Here is a 20,977-nt window from a genome sequence, read left to right on the forward strand (position 1 = left end):
TAGCAAAAAGTACAAGCCTGTATATATTATTATAATTCTTCAAAGAAAAAAGTATTGAAGATTTCTTAACAAAAAGGTTTGATCTACACCCCATCTTCATAACCAGAAAAGAGAATATGCTCCATACCTTAGCCGGACACCTTACTGAAAGTAAAGAGAATATAAGATAAATGGTCATAACAGTGAGACATGGAACTAGAATTGATCTGTATCACGGACAATTTTTCCAGATGGAAGTACAACAGCAGCCACTGGTTTATTCTCATATCCACCACCTTCATCAATTATCAGCCTAAGACCATCTATGTAAAGTTTCCCATGGTGGCCACTCACCACTATTGTTGGACCCTCATTTAGTTCCTGCAGAGTATCAATAACCAAGAATTCCAAATTTAATCATAATCAACACAATTAAGCCATGTTTTCAAAATTTCAACCATGTGAAGAAGCAAACAAGCCATCAACTGATCAAAACAACCTAGCAAACTGTACACAGACGAACCCACTTGCCTAAATCTACAACAAGAACTGTTATACAACCTGTGGGATGTCCCAGACGTTCTTCCTTCCACTGAGGCACTCCACCTTTGAAATCCGCGTGTCCTTGGCTTTCAAAAACTTAAGTTGTTCCTCCACTCCTTTCCCTCTCTCCAAACCAGCGTGAACAGCTATCAACTTACAACACTTTCTCCCCTCGGGAAGTTCTATCCAGACACTATCCTGTATACATCCCTCACCATTATATAATTAGCTCCAGCATCTTATTCCATAAATCCCATCAAATTACAATCAGCCTCCTTGCAAAATTCCCAGAGAAATTATTAAAAGAAAAGAGAGAGGCCTAACCTCTTCATGGACCCAGACCAAATCAGCAAGGAACTTCTTGTGGTCATCAGGAACTGCTTTAACCAAATCTATAGGACAATAAACATTCCAATTCAGAATTATTGCAAATAGCCAAACTAACCATTAATTGTTTCGAAGGGACAAACCTGCAGAACCGTGAGGAACTCCATATGATTCGAAGGTGGGTCCAGCATCGTAGATGGAACCCTTGTACTCCATCCCCTTGGCATGATTGAATCTGTCCTTAATCGAGCCAGCCCATCTTCTACCTTGGAGATGCATACTTTCATAGCCGGGCCCCTTATACCACCCTTCCCTCTCTTCGTTCTGATCGAATTCCTTCCACGTGCCGGAGAACGGAGACCCATCAGGTGGCGGAGGGAGAAGCCCAACGAAAGCTGCAAAGGCGAGATCATGGTTTCCACAAAGGAAGACATGGGTCTGGTTAGGGTACCTGGAAGGGAGCGAGATCAAGAAATCGATGACCTTTCGGGTGTCAGGGCCTCGGTCGCAGTAATCCCCCAGGAAAATGATCAGGGCAGACTGAAAGGCAAGTGGGTCGATTAGGGTTTCGAGATTGGACCAGAGGTGCTGGAGCTTGGATAAGAAGCCATGGACATCACCTATGCAGCAGACGACCCTCTTTGGTGTGACTGCTTGGTCTCCCATTTTATAGGCTCCGATCAAACTGGTTGCATCAACTACCTTGAAAAAAAAACGGATTAAACTGATTGTATCAACTCTTATCTTTTGCTGTGATGTAATCGGTATAGCAGGTTTCAGTTCGACACCGACAAGAGAACTGCCAACCGTCGTTCCTATATGGTGTTCGGGGGGCCAGTTGGGACTCCGGATCGTATTGCCCTGTATCTTGTCTCACCTCTCACGATTCTGATCCGATACCATAGTTCCGAGTTCCGACTTCCCGTCTAGGAGTGGTAACGGGGCGGGTTCGGGGCAGTGACCTTAGTTACTGGTCCTCGTCCCCGACCCCGATGCCCAGGGATAAAAAGGACCTGCCATCCCCGATCCGGCGATGGCTGATGACGTAGCTTACTTTATTAGACTATCTTGTGAGCCCATTTGGGTGTGATGACTGATGACGTAGCACTTAAAATAGATCAAATTACAATGCTGCTTGTGCTGTCAATACTCAATACAGTCCCTAAGGGCCCCACCTAACTTCGGATTGTCAAAATCTGCCAGAAATAATGGCCCAGTGCTCTTTGCCTGAAATGCCCATTATAGGCTCATAAGACCCACTATTTGATGTGCTTTAAATTTGTCTAGCCTAATAAACTGAACTCCAAAGTCCAAATTAGATGCATGGACTCCAAATAAGATCACAATCCAAGCTCTAGCGTTAGATCAAGTCAGCGGTGCCACTTGGGGATTGGGATTTTTTGTCAAAACTTGAATAGGCCATTAGAAGGCCCGAGACTGAATCAGTGTAAAATAACTCTGGCCAAATACATGCAAAGAATGAATATAAATACAAATATGTAGAGTGCAAAACATTGTGTTTTGTATTATTTTGTATGTATTTATACTTTTTCCAGACTGAGTCTCAAGAACTAATGGTTAAGCCCATGATAGGCCATAAACACCCACAATTTAAATGTGATTTAAAAAATGTCTAGCCCAAAGTCCAAACCAGATGCATGGGTTCCACTTAAATCCCAAGCCAAAGTCCAACTCAGCATGCTTCAATCTTCATCCTTACAACTATGGGGTATCAACAGTATTTAAAAATTAGATTTCAAATTCAAGTTTCGACATAACTGAATCAAACTCAGATAATTCAAATATCATAATTGGTCATATTCGGATATCCTATTCATACCATTTAAGTAATTCAAAAATCTGATTTTAAATTCAAGATTCGACATAACTTAATCAAATTCAGATAATTCGGATATCCTATTTATACCATTTAAGTAATTTTGTATATAATGTATAATATATTTAAATATTTTTATATAATTTATATAATATTTAAATTATATAATTTATATATTTATATAAGTAAAATATTTATTAATTACTGATGTAGGCACAAATGATCGTCCAATCCAGATACATGTCAGGCAACGCATGCCAGAGCTGAACCAATCAGCTAACGCATGCTGCCTGGCTCGGCGGAAATCAAGGAACCTATGGCGCGGGATCACTTGGCGGCCTAGGATAGTCACACACCTCGTGTATGGACTCAATCCCTATCGTCCGAGCTCACCTGCCTCCATGTGGTTTCAAGTATAAATATGGGGTGACCCCTCTCGAGGTAAGGGATCGAATACTTGATCACTCTCACTAACGTTTGAGATTCATTGCTCTCTAGTGACCTTGTTTGGGTGCTCGCACCTCGGACTTTGTCCACCTTGTACCACAATACTAACTTGATTGTCAGAGCCCTTGCCTTGGGTCTTCACCCGAGGCCTCTGACATTGCCCTCCTTGCAGAACTGACCATGTCATCCTCGCCTATTTCAAATATCAGAAACCGTGGACCTTGGACCTCGGATCTCCATCACCTCGGTGACAAGTCCTCGGCCATATCAATCCTCGGGCCTCGGGTACATCAGGTCCACTCGGGCTTAAGGAGTGAATTTACAGTGTTGTCATCGGCCAAACTGAATATCAACAATTACCTAAGATAATTAATCGATTCGAATTCGAGCATTGATTTTCAATATCCATTGGATATTGAACCAAATTCAGATATCGAAATTTCTAATAAAATTTGAATTAAGATATTGCTTGACTTAATTCAAACTCGATCGGTTTACACCCCTACTTACGACCTCAACTTCATATGTGGCTGCAAAGCGTTATCTGCTTATCCAAGTTTGAAATCGATCCAGGTTTTTTAGAAGGCCAATTCAATCCGGGTAAAGATGATTGATCCATTTATAATTGAATTGAATATGAATTCACCCCTATCAGATTTGATTCGAACAAATAAATGTATTCAAAACTTATATAGTATATGTATGTGTAAGGTTGGTTTGAATAGTGTTTTTATGAATCCACCCCTGTAAACTCACTTTTAGTTCCTTCAAAAAAAAAAAAAAGAAAAAAAAAAAGAAAACTCAGTTTTTTCAAAATATCACAATATAACGATATGAATTGAACCGATGGAAATGCTGTTTACAGGGAGTTACATGGGTGTCTCTATGTTTAAACATAAGAACCCCTCCTAACAAGTTCTAACCCCGAAACATCAGACTGAAATTATAATTCTTTTTTGCCTTAAAAAATACCAATACTTCAAACAATTTTAACCATTTTTAGGTTAATTTATCAATGCTATTTAATATCCAATTGCAATCCCTTGTGCAGAATTCGAATCCAACTTTAAATGAACAAAATTTAGCTCTACGTTATATCCAATTCAATCTGGTCCATTTGCGTCCCTAACTTTGTTTTTTTTTTTAAAAACCAAAAGGCATTTTTATTCAATCAAGCAGAAAACACAATATGCATCTCCTCTCTAATTAGAGATGACATCTGCTCCCCCACAAACGCCCCACATGCACATCTCAGCATGCATTAGGAACATCTCTCAAAGTTGCCAATGGGAGATGTTCTCAATACACGGTTGGGATATGCTGTGGGGCGTTTGTGAGGCTTCCTGTGTGGGATGCCGATGTGAATTCCCTAATTATGCATTAAATTCTATTTGTATCTTTTTCATACCAACAAAATACAAATATTGTGGTTGTATTCAGGGATTTCATACATAAAACAATATCGTTATTACATGCCTTGCGGCTTTTGTGTAAGACTTGAAACAAAAGAAGAAGAAGAAGAAGAATAAGAATACATCCAAAATGAAAAACAAACAAGAAAAAATTAAAGAAAAACAAAGGAAAAAAGAGAGAAAACTCCATTTTTTTTCCCTCTATTAAATTCATACACCCTCCGTCGTTTGGACAATCTTGTTATCTCCTTTGGAAGTTAAGGAACTTTATACCATATGCGAAAACGAAGAAGAAAAGCAAGACGAAGCCGATATGGGCTACAACAACGGGCCCAAGGAAATCATGCTCAAAGCCCAAGTAAGATTTAAGGAACAACTTCACTGTTGTGGTGCCCTGTCCAGGAACTTCAATTGGAGTATCCTTGTCGCCCACCTGAGAGACTACAAGGCCGTAGAGTGTCCAAGCAACTGGAGAAGCCCAGTAGTACCACCTCCACCATATTGGGATTTGCTAAAAGTTCAAATGAAGTGTCAAAGTGAAATTAGAAGTCAAAATGAAAAAGAAAAAAAAATCTAAGGAAATTAAAGCGAGCTGTTTACTTATGCCCGCAAGGTGTAAGTTACAGATGATGCACAAAGCAGGGTTTCAGACCTATTTGAACAGGTCTTACCAATAAGTCCATAACATCTTCATGTCATCAGAAAAAGAATGACTGAATCAAATAAATGGAACCATTGACTAAATTATGTAGGGCAGTCCAGAAAACTGGCCACCAGCATCAGAAAGATCTGGTGAGGTCTTTTTAAGTAAAAGTCACCATGCCAAATAGAGTGACCACCCAAACCCTGATGACAAGTGTATCAAATTTACCAGTTGTAGAATACAATCATGAGTTTGAGTTCACGTACCGGTCTAGGAATGAGGAAACCAGAGAACAAGTTCCATAAGCTCAGGAAAAAGGACATAACAATGGCAGCAATTTGGTGGCCAGGGGTCAGTGCTACCAACATCATTCCATACATTGTAAAGTATATGAAGCACATCAATATGAAGTAATAGAACAAAAAGAACTTGTCCGCTTGCCACTGGAACCCAATCATAGAGTATAGGAGAAGGGTGTAAATTAAGGTCTGAATTGCAACATATATTGTCTCAATAGCCACCTACAGGATAAAGATGTTAGAGATTAATTCTATTACATTAAACAGGCGTAACAAAAGGTTGTTCTTTTTTTTTTTCAAGATAACATGGTATGGAAAACTAAATCATTGTTTTTCATTTATTTATTCTTAAATCATAAATCCCAATGGTAATAGCAGTAATAGTCAAGTCTTCTTGAAACTTTCTTCTAAGGAAAAGACTTTTATGATAATAATACATAATAGATTTTTGTAACCTTTTCAAAGAAATCTGATTTGAATGTCAAAATACATAAAATAACTGCCCACTATCACTAGTCTTAAATTGCCATTATATATTAAAACAAAAACCTCTTGGCCCCAAATAAACAACTACTCTGAAACTATTACCAAAACTCCTACCACAGATGTGACATGTTTATATCTGTATATTTATACAGTATTTTCACCTGTACAAGCATTTACAATAGGAATAAGACTGTCCTCTCATCTGGTCAAAACTCAGAGTATCATAGTGAACAAATATAATAAACCTATTGTCCATGAATGAGTCCAAGCATAGCATGCAAGGGTAACCCAACATGCGTAAGTTGGTTAACTGAGAAAATACATGTTTAGAGTCCAAATATTTCATACAAGAATAAAAAGATTGGAATTATTGAGTACAAGATTTTACCAGATCCATCTTAACTTTTACTAAAAGCTTTGTCCAATTCATAATCAGCACGTAAAAGTTAGGGGCCATTACTTGGTGTAATGGTAACATCTCAGGCTGGAAAGTGTGAAAACACAGGTTCAAGTCTGAGAGAGGTCACCTTGCGGAAAAGAAAAAAAAAAACCAAAGTTTTGGACTTTATTCAGTCCACCCCTCCCAAAACCCCAGATAGCTAGGACCAACATCGGGTAATGGCCTTTTAACATACAGACTAGATGGTGGATCCATTTGATGCTCAGCGAGGCTATCCTCATGCTCTTCACTAGTATCTGTGGTATCTATTATACTCATCTTGACTGATGTACAACATTTTCTCCTCTTCAACAATGTAAAGGCATAAAGAACTGAGCTGAGTATTTCTTACCTGAGCAAATGCGTAAGGCATTTCTGAGTACATTCCTGCTGCTCTCTCACGATAAAAAACTGTTCTCTCGATTGCCACAACAGACTGAACCGCTGACGTATTGGTGGCTCCAAGGAATAGAACAGCAGCATACATAGCTCCCAGAAGATTGAGCAGGTCTTGCTGTTTGCTCCTGTTAAATAACAGGTACATTTTTTAGTATCACACCATCTGGCAGAAAAATGATACTTCTACCCTCACAATTTACTTCAAAACTTGAAAACTTTAAGCATCAAACTTAAACATATCCTTCGAATAGGATGACAGGATTTTCCAAGAATATTAGTGATAGACTTGGAATAGATACTAGGAAGAGAGATAAGGATGGCAAGGTTAAATGAAAATAATAGATTACTTAAAAAATTAATTGTTTTCTATTATTACTCAAAGCGATTTTGAAAAATTATTTGCGCTCAAATCTGTAAAACTCTTCATAACAGTATGCTCTTTAATTTTTTCATGTAAAACTGGGGTAAAGTCATTAAGTCTACTTAAAGAAGTCTAACATGGTACCTATGGAAATTTCAAACGCATAGACAATAGATAAACCCCAAAACAACTTTTAAATGTTAATTGGTGGATTTATGGTCATCAAAAAGAATCTTATAATAAAAAATTATCTATAATAGGCTAAAATTTACCTTGTACCCAGAAACAACAGAAAACTTACTTATTGTCCATAATGTCACTTTATATTCATTTGTTTTCATATGGTTGTTTAGATTTTAAAATGTTGCTCTTCTCATAAGGTGGATACATAATATGGAAATCACGGACAATAGTCTCCATTTATAATGTATCTCACTTGATGGGTCTCATTTGTGAGATTGTCAATGTCAAAATTTCACTTAAAAGGACAAGTAAAAAAGATGTAATCAGTATGCTTTTCAATTTCACCTAGCATATCTGCATGTTCTAGGAGAATTAATTGTTGGACCCAATATCTGCACAAATTATGAGTGGCAGATCCCCCAATACTTGATTTATAGAAGATCAGTGTATTCAGACTACAACAACTATATTAAATAGAAGATAAAGAACACAGGACACACTTACGTCTTGTCTCCTTTGTTCCAAAATATGATCCCAAACAAAGCACCAATAACTATTGTCAAGAAGAATCGGATGGCATTATACTGTGGGTTCCTCCAGTAAGACCAGTGCTGTTTCCAGAAACATGCCTTACATTGAGTAGCAAAGGACTGTGAGTATTTTGTGGGGAAATGAAGATCCTTGGAACCTGGTGCTGGGGTGCTTAATTCTTTAACGAGTTCCTGGTTCCTCCTGAATAAGCATAAAAAGGAATGAGTTTGCCAGAAGAAAAATCAGAAACAAATACAAGCAGGCAGAATCTGATAACGTGTTATGATATCATATTCCCCTTACTGATAAAGGGAAGAGTTGGCATAAACTTCCGCAAAATCCAGACCGAGTTGATTCTCGACTGAAGTAGTAGTAACTTCGAGCATCCATGTTGCAGGATTGTAACCATCTTTGATCTTGGGAACCCCTGGGACAGCCTACAAGAATAGAACATAAATAACAGAAGAATGGAACAACAGAACTGTGGGTTGTGGACATGTTAGATTCAAGCCCCAAGTATTAGCCACCTATTCAAGGTTATGTACCAGTATGTGAAAAATATTGATTAGTCTGTAGTAATTTAAATTTAAAAATTCCATTACACCATGTAATGAGTTTGAACTAAACAGTGAACTCAATGCATATATCAGTAACCATGTCGATAATAACATAGTGTGTATTCGCTCCTGTATTCTGTTCCATCTATTTTGCAATTTGCATTTGATGGCATTGAATCACAGGATATTTGCCCAGAAATATGTTTTTCTAAAAAAAAAAAAAAACAGGCTCTTGTTTCCACGAAATTATAATCATGCCAAAGGAATCATTATTTAGCCATTGGAATTGGCTACCAATCAACCATTCATAATAGAAAGAATTTACTCACTTCAAAATATTCAATAAGTTTATGAGAATGACGACCAAGTGTTCCGGCATAAATGACTTGTCCTCCTCTCTTCATCAACAGAAGCTGCAAAGAGACGCGACATCAAGTGAAAAACAATGAATGTGATTGAATGGAAACCACAGAAAAATTTATAAATTTGAGCCACACCTCATCAAAAGCTTCAAAGATGTCTATGCTTGGTTGATGAATAGTACAGACAACAGTTCGTCCTGTATCAACTGTATTTCTAACTGTACGCATAACAATAGCTGCAGCTCTAGCATCAAGGCCTGATGTTGGCTCATCCATGAAGATAATTGATGGATTAGCAACCAACTCTACAGCAATTGTGAGCCTCTTTCTCTGTTCTGTTGAAAGACCATCTACACCTGGAAGGCCGACTAATGCATATCTCAATGGGTTAAGCTCAACCAACTCCATGACTTCATCAACAAACATCTACAACACAAGAGAGAAGATAAAAGTTAACAATATTGCTGATCTGGTCCAACTTCATGCCATAAAACATAATTTGTCGCAAGGGCATGATATCAAGTATAGGCAAGTCAAACTTCACAATTAAAAAATTAATTGAAGTGCAGAATGAAGGACTGTAAGTAAACATTTAAAAACTCATGACTTTTGGAAGCTTGTCTGATGTCAAAGTATAGCTTTGTTTAACAGAGGAGTCTTTAAATAGATTTGGATAGTGAGGCAGCAATTGTTGTGAATCTTTACAAGAAAGAACTATATAAATAATAAATTCAGATCATTCATCTAACTACACCCACTATCACCATGCCATATGAGTCAACTCATCATTCAGACAAGAAAACATGAGGTAGCTTGTCTTTTGTGGTTCCTCATTACTTTTACCATTAATTGATAGCTTATCTATCAATCCACATATTAAGTAATTAAAAACCATTAATATGGGGACAAGAAGAAAAAAATACCAATGACTAAATAACTTGCCTTCCGTGTTTCCTTCTCTACTTCTGAAGTAAGACGCAGCCAGGCTGAGTAGACAAGAGATTCATAAACAGTTACATGTGGTGAATGAATATCATTCTGTTCACAGTAACCACTAATCCGAGCAAACGTTGCTTGGTTCTTTGGGTAACCAGAGATGCTGACACTTCCTTCAATGTACCCACCAGTCTTCCTTCCTGCCAGCACATCCATCAAGGTGGTCTTTCCAGCACCGCTGACACCAACTAATGCTGTCAGAACACCTGGTCTGAATGCACCACTAACATCTCTTAGCAATTGGAGACGGCTTTCTTCAATTCCTTGGTTCTTCATTTCCTGATGGAAGAAAAAAATAAAATTACCATTTCATCATGGGTCTTTTATGTTGATTCTCTTATGCATCTGAGAGTGTATAAGAAGTTTCTGATTGAATTTTTTTTCCATATCAGAGAAGTAAAGAAAGTTGACAAATGAACAATATTTCAGTAACAACTGAGCTCTCTGACATATGAAGAGTTTCCGGTTACAACTAGAGAACCAAACTATTTCATTAATGCTGCTTTCCAGTGATTCCACATGGTTCAAATTAGAAATTTAAGGAGAACTCCCAGAAAAAAAATCTATGCAGATGTTTGGGACAAAAGGACTTACAGCAGGCATATCAACATGGTAGTTCACATGATTGAATGCAAGTGAAAGGGGCTGGAAGGGCAACACCATTCCTTTTCTGGGTGCATGGTCTGCAACACTCTCTGGAGCATTCCTCATTTCTATGTCAATACCTGCAATAATTGGCATATTTTTGGAAAAAAATGTAATGTAAGCCACCATGTTAGAATGTTTTTCTTGATGTTTATGCAATATCTACCATATTGCCATCATGTGACTTCAAGAGTGTGCACGTATTGGAAAGGGTGAAACCAATGGCCTTATTCTTTTCAAATTATATTGTGAATGCTCTGGGAGGTTTAGTGTATAGACTTGGATATGGCTTAGAGATTGCAAACATGTCCACTGGCAACAACTTAGACAAGGTTCGAAACAACAAAAGTCGACATGGCTAAAATATAGGTAACTTGACTGTTGTGGCAGCAATTCATCAATTTAATGCTCTTTCTAATGCATAAGACGTTTTCTGTATTTTAACTAGTGTTGTTATTCAATATTATTACATTATTTTACATCCTAAAAGAACAGGAAAGAAACCATTACAGCATGGATAATGGTTAATAAAGTTCACTATAGCTGAACCATCATTTTATGTATAGCAATACAGCATAATAAGGAATAACTAAAGACTCTTGTGACCTAACAATTGTAGCAGTTGATGCCTAAACCATTGTCTTAGATATGTGATTAACCCATTTTAAGTCCTTTACATTTGATTGTGGTGGATATGGATCTTTTAACTTCTGGATCACAAAAAAGAAAAAAACAATAATATAAGCAGGCAAGCAGCACTAACATTACTTCAAATAAGAGCTCACTGTAGAAAGTTATTTGCAACCGAATTTCAAAGCTATGTTTTATATCCCTTCAACTCAACTCAACCAAGCCTTGTCTCAGCTACATGGGTTTGCTACATGAACCCAGATCTGACATCCGACTCTGTTCGGTGCCATTTGTGTCTCTCAACTATAGCTTATAAATCATCAATTTTATCTGGTATAGTCTTTTTTGTAAATTAAACACATAATAATAAGAAACTGAGAACGTATTGTTGTCTCCTTTTCAGAAACAAGTTTTCTATCTTCTGAATGTCAAAACTTATTGTCATTCATAATTTTTTCTATTTTTACCTTGACACCTTTATAAACTATGCAGGACATAGATAATTGAAAAGCAACTCCCTTTAGAATTTAGGGCAGTTTTACAGTGTGAATAAAATCTTGTGACTCGGTTTAACCCGTGAACTAATACATTCATGACAAAAGACAATAACTTTTTAATAACAAGGTCATTCCAGAAAACATCTCACTCAACTGCTAACAAACATAGTAGAACCTGGGATGTGGACGGGGTTTAAGCAGGAAAAATTCAAACCTTCAGATGTTATATTTGAAGTCCTCAATGTTTGTTTTCCATTGAAGGATGAGCTCTCCTTTCTCTTCTTTTCAGGATCCTCTTCCAAAGTTGTGGCTTTGGAATCCTCCAGAGCTGCAATTAGTTTTACAGGGAATGATTAATATAGAGATATTATTTGCACAACACAGCATAGACTTGGAGCTAGTAAATGGGAACTGATGGCTTACGATTCAAAAATGTTAGTGCTGCAATGAAACAAACATTGAATAGCAGAGAGAACCCAAAAAGTGCTCCAATACAAATCCAGAACCAATAGTCATCCACAAACATGCCTCTGGACTTGAGAAGAGCCTTTCCAACTGTTGGTTCTTGAATTAAAGGGTCATTGTTGGGCTGCATCACATAACCGGATTATCATCAGATTGATATTGGCTTCTGGGTAAGATGACAGGTGTCAGGTACTAAAATGTGTTTATGTATTTTGTATTCACATGTACGGTCTCTCTGTATGTATTTACAAATCAAGCTAAGGTACGAAGATAAAATAAGAGATCTTACTGTGCTCCATCTGTTATCAAGAAATTCGTTTATGGCTATTGCATTCTGCCCATACATCATTGGAGAAACATAATAGCCCCAAATCATCCATGGTTCAATGTCATCTGCAAACATTAAAAAAAAAAAAAAAAAAAAAAAAAAACAGTTCTACTTTTACTAAATATCTCAAATATCTTGGTTCCACATGAAAGAATTCAGCATTCTGCATTGAATTCTTTACTACATCAGCAGCAATCCAGGTATTAAATGTGTAGAGGCAGGATAAACCACACCAAAAATTTAACAGGTAAAATTATAAATAGTGTATGTTGGCAGCTAACCTTTGGCGACAACGAATCCTCCAAGTACAAACACTATTAACAAGGTAAAGGTACCTAATGTGTTTGCAACAACTTGGGTTCTTCCAACTGCTGCAATGAACCGAAAGAGAGACAGAGCCATTTGATGTACACCAAAGAATGCCAAGAACTGTCTGAAGAACCTGAAGATGTTGAAGATGTGTTAATGTGAGAAACTATGATGTTAGTTTATTTGGCTTAGTGATAATTCAATTCCACAAAACCATGGAAATTTAAACTACTACTATAAACAGGAAAAATGGGAGCAAACTTGCCTGCTGGCAGCAGGAGCAAACCCAATAGTGTAATATGTAAGAATGATCCATATTCCTGATTCCATCAGAGAGAGGGGAATCCTGAGGACCCATATTGGTAGCCCAAAAGCCCATGCGGGGTAGAACAAGTGATCTCTCTGTTTAAAGAACACAGGGAGCCTGAAAACAGTCATTGCAAGTTCTGCCATTCCATTGAACATCACATTAATCAGACTGAAAAATAATGCTCCATAAAATTTTCCTCCATCTGCTATTTGACCATGCTTCATCTCTGTCCTCAGGAAGACAGTGAATGCAATTATGGACATGACTGTTATCTGAGTGGTTTTAAAAATGTATATAAAAGAATTGCGTTTCATCAACAGCCACTCCCTTGAGAAGCATGCTTTAAAAAGTTCCCAGTTGGAAATGCCATACTTATCCGTAACCAATGCAGCAGGGTGGGCCTTGGTTTTATCATAAGGAACACTGAGATCATCTGACAGCTGTTGCCCAATTTGGAAAGAATTGAAGGATTGTGCAAACTCTGATACTGAAATGTATCTGTAAGGTTGATTCTTTCTAAACCAGTATTGTTTTTGATCTTTCTTGGAAGTAACTTCTTGCAAAAAGTCTGCAACTCCTTTCCTTTCTGGGCATTTGAAACCCATTGATTCAAAGAATTCAAGGACATTTTCCCGGGGACCTTGGTAGACAATCTGACCCTCTGAAAGTAGGACAATATCATCGAAAAGTTCATATGTCTCTGGTGCAGGCTGCAGAAGAGAGATAACCATGGTTACGTCCATAATATGAACCATCTGTCTCATGAACTTGACAATCTGAAAAGTGGTGGAACTATCGAGCCCAGTTGATATCTCATCCATGAAGAGAGCTTTTGCTGGTCCAACCAACATCTCTCCTGCAAATAGAGCAACCAAAAACTGTGATTGTTGATATCTGGAAATTGTAAAGACCATGCACCACTGCAGAAAAAAAGTTAAAAAACTGAAAACAAAATAAGGAAAGATAACAGCATTTATCCTCCCAAAAAATTTTGGAAGCAATGTGTACTTAATCTTTTAGATATGAGAAATATGAGATATAATAGCATTATTGTTGTTGTGGTGGTTGTTTGATTCATAGATATCATAGCAGTATTGCAAATCTCCATTGATAATTTATAATTTGTAATGGAGCTTTTGCTGGGATATATAATAGTTAAAGAATGGGGTTCATAAATTAACAACTGATATGTAAACATTGGTTCAACTTAGGTAAAGCAATGGTGATTATCAGTTTTTATACAGAAAGAAAGCTTAAAATTAATACTGCTCAAGTGTCATATGGTCATGAAAATGTCAACAGCATAGTGCATGACAATAGAAATAGTAAGGTACATTGTATGGCAAGCAAAGTGAGAGCTTTCTAATGGTTGATGCTTCAACAGAAAAGAAATAAGTAAAGAAAAATCTCTGAACTGCTTAGAATGGATGATAAAAAATGATTCCAATTAAAAGGTTCAAGAAAACATAAATAAATAAATAAATAAACCAAAGATATTAGTTTTTATGCTATATAATGGTGCTGTCATTATAAAAATGTTACAAAGAAGAAAAAACAGTTTAGATAGTTATTGTGCACGAAATATCCTGCAGATAAATGTTTCACATAAACAAGGATAATTTACAGACTTTCCTAAATCAATCAGAAAATGCTATTTTTCAAATGATATAACATTTTAGAGATAGGAAAATTGTTTCCTAGATATGCATGAAATTAAAACCATAACATAAATTCGAGAAAATTCTGCAGTGGGATGAAATGATTAAAAAACAGTTTAAGGTTTCAAGTCTAAAAGCATATTGCTAGACATTTGTTAAATAAATGGTTCAACTTGAATAATTTTCCTTCATGAATCTTTTTCCAATAATTCATACCAGTAGTCACACGCTTCTTTTGTCCACCAGATATACCCCTTCTCATTTCATCACCCACAAGAATATCCGCACAAATATCCAATCCAAGTATCTGTGAGATTCTTTGGAAGTCAGCCTCTTGAACATGGCTTGTTAAACAAGAATAAATACATATTAAATTGAAATGGAGGAGATAAACCTTGAGAACATAATCTGTAACAAGACTTGTTTCCTGACCAGCCATTGCAGTGGCTTTCATGAATGCATCAATCTCAGGATCTGGTTTAATTCCTGCTTGTTTCTCTCGTCTTGACAATTCTGCCAGCAAATCATATCTGGTTCCAACACCCAAACAGCGTCCTGAGAAATCTAATGTCTCTCTGACAGTCATCTCACCATAGTGAAGATCATGCTGGCTTATGTAAGCGCAGGTTCTCTGAGGGACAAATTCTGTCAATGCATGACCACAGTAGGTGATTTTCCCAGTTACCTGTTCACCATTCCAAGTTATGAAAGAGCAGAAACCATACAAAGTGGGGTTCGGATCTGCTACCCACAATCTGCGTATTGGAAATATCTCCTTTTTCATTCATAGGGAGATGTTCCCAATACACGGTGGTGGTGGTGTGTGAGTAGAGATGTGGGAACATTTTGTGGGTAGCAGACCCGGAGTGTACAATGTGAACATGCATAAAGAAATTTGTATACATATTTATTATGTGTATCTGATTGTGATGTGTGAGTGTGAGTTTATGGATGTGTCTGAGTGTCAGAGAGAGAGAGAGAGAGAGAGGGAGAGAGAGAGAGAGAGAGTACCCTCAGGTCCTTATCAGGCTTCCCAGCAAGGGCTTGCAATAAGGTTGTTTTCCCTGAGCCTGGAGGTCCCAGAAGCAGTGTCATCCTGAAAATAAACATAAGAAAAAATAAAGCACAAACAGGAAGTTGTAAGGAATGCACCATTATAAGCTACTTCATAGAAGAGATATTCCCATTCCTGTGTTCTGGGAAAATTTAGTTATTATCTGTCTTTTTGTAGACTAATATTCTTGGTCTCAGATGGGATGTTATGGTTAGACAGGGGGGGATAACATTAAAACTGAAGCCACTGAGGGGTGGTTGCATTGAAATGGAGAAAACAATGTCAATTGCAAAATAGAGATGGCAATGCAGCAACAAATAACACACCTTGATGGTTTCACTATTCCACTAACATCACGGAGTATGTTGATAACTCTTTTCTTAGATGGAGAAAGCCGAATAAGTCCCAAAACTCCCTATTGAAAAAAAGAAAAGAAAAAACGAAATTAAACACAGAATCTAAACTATCAACAAAAGCATGAAGCTTTTCAAAGCTTAAATACTAATAAGGAGTACCAGAAAATGACCACCAAGATGGTCATTTCAAAAATACAAAGACTGCTCAGATAACACTGAAATCAACAGATTTAAAGTGGGAAAAGAAAGTCAGAGGACTGCTTTGTTGAAGATTAATTAGTTTTATGATGTTTTTCTGAGTAGATGTTTTATGTTAGTTGTTAGATAGGAGGTGGGGATCACAGTAGTTATGTGAGTCCAAATTTTATTATGTTTTTTGAGTGTTATATATGCTGTTTTATGTTTTTCCGCCCTATAAGGGCATAGTTGTCTTTGTACTGTTCTATTGTTTTAGTATAAATAATAAGTGAAGGGGACGGCCAGATCATTGCTCTCTTTTCTTTTCAACTTCTCTTCTTCTCTTCTTCTCCTTCTCTCTTCCTTCTCTCTTCAAGAAACTACTTTCTTTCACATTTTTTAATTCAGCAGATTCCTACTGCTTAAATGATGTGGACACCGGCAGCAGCAATTTAGTGCAGCAGCAGCAGTGATCCGAAGTTCTCATCCTATCCAATGCGGCAGCAACAGTTCTTATCCATTCGACAGATTAGATTAGATTATCTTGTTATTCTTATCTTATCTTATTAGATTAGTAGATTAGATTATCTTATCTTAATAGATTAGGATTAAGAGAGACATATCTTATCTTATCAGTCTTATCTTATCAAGATAGAGTAGTTATCAAGATAGAGTAGAAGGGGGGGTCTCCCTAATCAGCAAGGAGTCTCCCTAAGATTAGGACTCTTGTAATCTCCTATTTAAGGAGACACCCTTATTGAATGAAGATATTGAATATTCAATTAAAGAAGTGAGTTAGGAGAGTTGGTGATCTCTTGGACAAATCACCAGAGGCGTCAAGATAGGTTCATCAAGAGCAGGAAGGAACAAGGGAAAACAGGAGCTTTTCCCCGTGGACCGACCCGTGACGAGATCCTACGCCCGGGCCCTTAACATTAAATATTAAATATCATTGAATCAATAGATTTGAAATAAGACAAGAAACTATAAGTTTATTGAGAAGAAACCATCATTTTGGTAACTTCTAAAAGGAAAATGCTGAAAAGGTTCCAAATTTAAGAATGTTCAGTAGTTATCAATAGGGGTGTTCATGGGACGGGTTGGGTCGGTTTATTGGGGTTTTCTCAACCGACCCGACCTGGTCGGGTTACCTGAGGTGGAAACCGAAACCGACCCACTGATAGGCCAAACTGACCTGGTCGGTTTGAGTCGGGTTGGGTCGGTTTCGGTCTTGCTCTTGTACAAAAGGACACCTAATTGAATTCTAATTGTAATTGCCTAATGGGTTGCCTATTTGGTGTAAAAGATTATAGAAAGTTAGAAACTATGATAGATTGCCTATTCTAATTGTAATTGCCTAATGGGCCTTCTAGTTTTAGTAGAAGACTAGTTATAGTTAAGTAGGAAATTACTCAAACTAGGAATTACCGAACTAGTAGAAGACTAGTTCGGGTCGGGTTGGTTTCGGTTTTCACGCAAGAAAACCGAAACTGACCCGATATATCGGTTTATATATTTTCCCAACCCGAAACCGACCGGTACCGATGAAAACCCGGCCAACTTGGGTTGGGTCGGGTTGGGCATTCTTATGAACAGCCCTAGTTATCAAATAGCCTCTAACTATTTCTTCCTAAATAAAATATAGCTCTTTTTTTTCCAAATTTCACTGCCTGCATTATTTTCTAGATATTCTTCCAAAATAATTCCTACTGAAGGTGGCAAAATTTGAATCTTCGCTTTCTTTCCTTTTTAACTTCGACTTTGGCAAGAAAACAAAAAAAAGGAAAAATTTATTCTTTGTTTAAAATATCCTTATTTCATTACATCAGAAATCAAATAAATAAGCAAATAAGAAGAAGAAATTGCCCATCTACAATAGATATTAAGAAAAAAAGAATATATCCAAAATTAGACTTTTTTATAATTATATTCAAATAGTTCTAGAGAAGTTTATGAATCAAAAACCAGTTAAAATGGAAGAAAAAAAGCAAATCATAATAAAAGAATATTAAATCATAAACCAATAAAAACAGTATTTACCTCGATCAGATTAAGTGTAGAATTGAACAGAGTCGGCAGAGCCCGAGTCCCCACATACACATCCCCCTCTACTGATAAATGTTCAAACCGAACTTCAATCTTTGGAATCTCAATCTCAACCCTGTTAAAAACAAAATTAAGAATTAATAAAATGATTTAATGAAACAGACACTGAGAGAGCGAGAGAGAGACCTGTCAGTCCGTTCCCTGAGCCTGAGAAGAAGTTTCTCGTTATCATCCTCAACAACCTTGAGGATGCTATCCATTAGCAGCTTCTTGTCGTCAACACCGAGCTTGGTAATGTCAACCTCATTTCGCACAACCCTACCATTATCCAGGACCTGCGTCAGCATTCCCCTCCTCAAACGGTCGTATGTCGGGAGCCTCTCGATAGCAGCCCATTTCAGCTCCTCCTCATCATCTCCATGCCTCCCGCTCCGACTAAAAACATCCGGCGGAGCGCTCCAGACCTCGCGAAAGCTCGTTGAGCCCCAACTTCTCCGGCTACTTGACGATCTCACTAGATCGTCACCAGCCAAAGCCGAAGCCATACTTGAAACCTCTCAAAAACCTTTTGGAGCCGTTGTATCACGGAAAATATTCGCCGGAGGTACTATAAACTACCACCATGACCCGAACATATACTTGCGTTACCTGACAAATTCAAATCACAAATAACTTCATCCGAAATGCCAACTGTATCACATGACATTCGCCGGAAAACTCAACGGAAACAACCACAGCTTATTTGAGTGCAAAATGCGTGCATCCCCTAGTTGCAACAATTCGTTGAAAATTTTGACTCCCCGACCCTCTATTCCGCCTCGTATGATTATATTGATTCAAAAAATAATAAAAACAAACTAAACAAAATGAACCGTTTTTCTCTGGACAATGATCCAAATCACTGCCAATTCCCAACTCCTCTGCCAATCAAAACCAATGCTTAAAGCACCGCCCGAACAGCAATCCTTACGATTAGTTTATCCCGCACAAACAGAGCAACCTCTTTTTATAGTTCTTCGATTCTTAGTCAACTCTCGCCTGAAAAGAACAGAACGTCACTATATAGATTCAGACGATATTTACTTTGCAAATCACTGCCAATCCCGAACTCCTCCTCTGCAAATCAAAATCAGTGCTTAAGCACTGCTAGAACAATAAATAATAATCCTTCCGGTTAGTCTAGCCCACACAAACAGAGCTACCCTCTTTTTGTACCTTTTCGACTCTTAACCAACTCTCAATGTCGCTATACAGATTCAGACGATGTTCTACTCAATGTTTTTTCTTAGGTTTCTCTTCTCAGAGAAGGATTGCAGAGAGAAAAAAGTTTTGCCGGCGTGTCAAAGATTACTGCTCTGAATTCCGACAGTTGATGCCAACTCACGTAAGGAATCTGAGACGCCACCGCCTTTTTTCAAACCATAACGAATTTAAAAAAATAAAAAAAGATTGATGTCGTAGATATTTGTGATGACTCTAATGTCTCCTTATCCAACGCTTTGTGATCGTTAAAATTGTATAAGCCTACAGCCCCACAGCATAATATCGGAATTCTCTTTTGCAATTAACTATTCAGTCAGTTGCTTCACTTGCTCGTAATTATCATTATTATATTTATTACTCGCGCATCTGGTTTGGTAGAAAAAATCGACCCCGTTTTAAATGTATGTTAACCGAACTGGTATTATCGAAATCAATTGATTAATCGGTTGATCAGTTTAGTTAATCGTCGGTTTGATTTGTCAGTTTTTTAGTCTTTTGTATTTTTATAATATATTATATAATAAAAAATTATAAATATATAAAATTTTATATTTTAAATAATATATAATATATCATATATTATAAATATATATTTATATATAATGTATATATATATATATATTAATTTGTAATATATAAAAAATATTAAATATATATAATGTAATATATATATAATATATATGGAAATATATGTATATCGGTCGGTTTAATTAATCGCCGATTTTTTATATTGATTAACCAAAACTAAACCGATATCTTTGGGTTTCTTAAAACACCGAACCAAAATCAAATCAACCAATTCAGTTAATCAATTTTTTTATTCAATTTCAGTTGGTTCCATTTTTTGATTTTTTTTGCTCACCCCTATTGATTATTAAAGCCAATAAGGGATTCGGGTTAGGTGTAGGGATTGTAACGTACTAATGGATGGGGTGTAACTTGGGTCGAGTACTTTGAATTGAGAAAATTTTCAAATTTTCAACGGAATTAAACCCAAGCCCGAGTCCGATGGAGGTGAAATTCTTCAAGTCGAGCAACAGGGCTTGCAGCCCTGATATGGAATGGTTGGCCCGTCGTGTATCCATATGGAGTGGATTGTTGAAGCGATCCGAATTCAAAACAGATCAAATAAGGGGCTGTTTTCATTCATGTTTTAAAAATCGATCTGAAAACTGGAATTGTTTTGACTTTCAATTTCTTAGTTAGTGGTTAGATCATTGTCTTTGCCAAATGAATCAACGGTTCAAGTAGTCAGGTCAACCGATTGCTGACAAAGTCAAAGTTTTTAGCCAATATATAGGTTAAGGGTGAAACAAAATCTGTTGCCTAAACAATTCTTGGGCCGAACAGTCCAATCTTCCAGATTAACAGTGGTTCAAAAACCATGATTTCCATTAATCTTGTGTATCTGAATGTGCGGTTCGTTGTAGTAATGAGA

At 37.0% G+C, this 20,977-nt stretch overlaps 2 protein-coding genes across 3 annotated transcripts; both read right to left on the reverse strand.

Annotated features, from left to right (window-relative positions):
* Positions 1–2,150, reverse strand: LOC148847336 (tyrosine-protein phosphatase RLPH2-like). The gene is made up of 4 exons (XM_088949061.1): positions 993–2,150; positions 847–914; positions 541–720; positions 1–360 (listed from the first exon to the last, which is right to left on the reverse strand). The coding sequence occupies exons 1-4, from the start codon at positions 1,513–1,515 to the stop codon at positions 196–198; spliced, it is 936 nt and encodes a 311-aa protein (XP_088805187.1). The 5' UTR covers positions 1,516–2,150; the 3' UTR covers positions 1–195.
* A 2,410-nt stretch (positions 2,151–4,560) lies between these two features.
* On the reverse strand, positions 4,561–19,792 carry ABCG34 (pleiotropic drug resistance 6). Of its 2 annotated transcripts, XM_088952358.1 has the most exons (20): positions 18,463–19,792; positions 18,271–18,391; positions 16,024–16,112; positions 15,655–15,739; positions 15,038–15,328; positions 14,860–14,950; positions 12,941–13,841; positions 12,648–12,808; positions 12,328–12,431; positions 11,997–12,162; positions 11,788–11,901; positions 10,396–10,526; positions 9,748–10,080; positions 8,941–9,231; positions 8,773–8,856; positions 8,190–8,323; positions 7,860–8,087; positions 6,765–6,936; positions 5,455–5,709; positions 4,561–5,056 (listed from the first exon to the last, which is right to left on the reverse strand). In XM_088952358.1, exons 1-20 carry the CDS (start codon positions 18,819–18,821, stop codon positions 4,787–4,789), a joined length of 4,380 nt encoding a protein of 1,459 aa, XP_088808484.1. In that variant the 5' UTR covers positions 18,822–19,792; the 3' UTR covers positions 4,561–4,786. The 2 variants fall into 2 exon arrangements, with proteins under 2 accessions (XP_088808484.1, XP_088808485.1); XM_088952359.1 differs by lacking the exons at positions 16,024–16,112; positions 18,463–19,792.
* Between the last annotated feature and the right edge of the window lie 1,185 nt (positions 19,793–20,977).

This window comes from Nelumbo lutea, chromosome 6 (assembly GCF_056320005.1).
Source record: "Nelumbo lutea isolate HS-2025 chromosome 6, American lotus-T2T, whole genome shotgun sequence".
Taxonomy (NCBI): Eukaryota; Viridiplantae; Streptophyta; class Magnoliopsida; order Proteales; family Nelumbonaceae; genus Nelumbo; species Nelumbo lutea.

Excerpts from the sequence above, each read along its gene's own strand:
- ABCG34 (XM_088952358.1), bottom strand. The coding sequence starts at position 18,821 with ATGGCTTCGGCTTTGGCTGGTGACGATCTAGTGAGATCGTCAAGTAGC. Across the intron at positions 10,527-11,787 it reads TTCAAATATAACATCTGAAG|GTATTGACATAGAAATGAGG; the intron begins GTTTGAATTTTT and ends CAATTATTGCAG. Across the intron at positions 6,937-7,859 it reads TGGAACAAAGGAGACAAGAC|GAGCAAACAGCAAGACCTGC; the intron begins GTAAGTGTGTCC and ends GTTATTTAACAG.
- LOC148847336 (XM_088949061.1), bottom strand. The coding sequence starts at position 1,515 with ATGGGAGACCAAGCAGTCACACCAAAGAGGGTCGTCTGCTGCATAGGT. Across the intron at positions 915-992 it reads AGTTCCTCACGGTTCTGCAG|ATTTGGTTAAAGCAGTTCCT; the intron begins GTTTGTCCCTTC and ends ATTGTCCTATAG. Across the intron at positions 721-846 it reads TGGTCTGGGTCCATGAAGAG|GATAGTGTCTGGATAGAACT; the intron begins GTTAGGCCTCTC and ends GGATGTATACAG.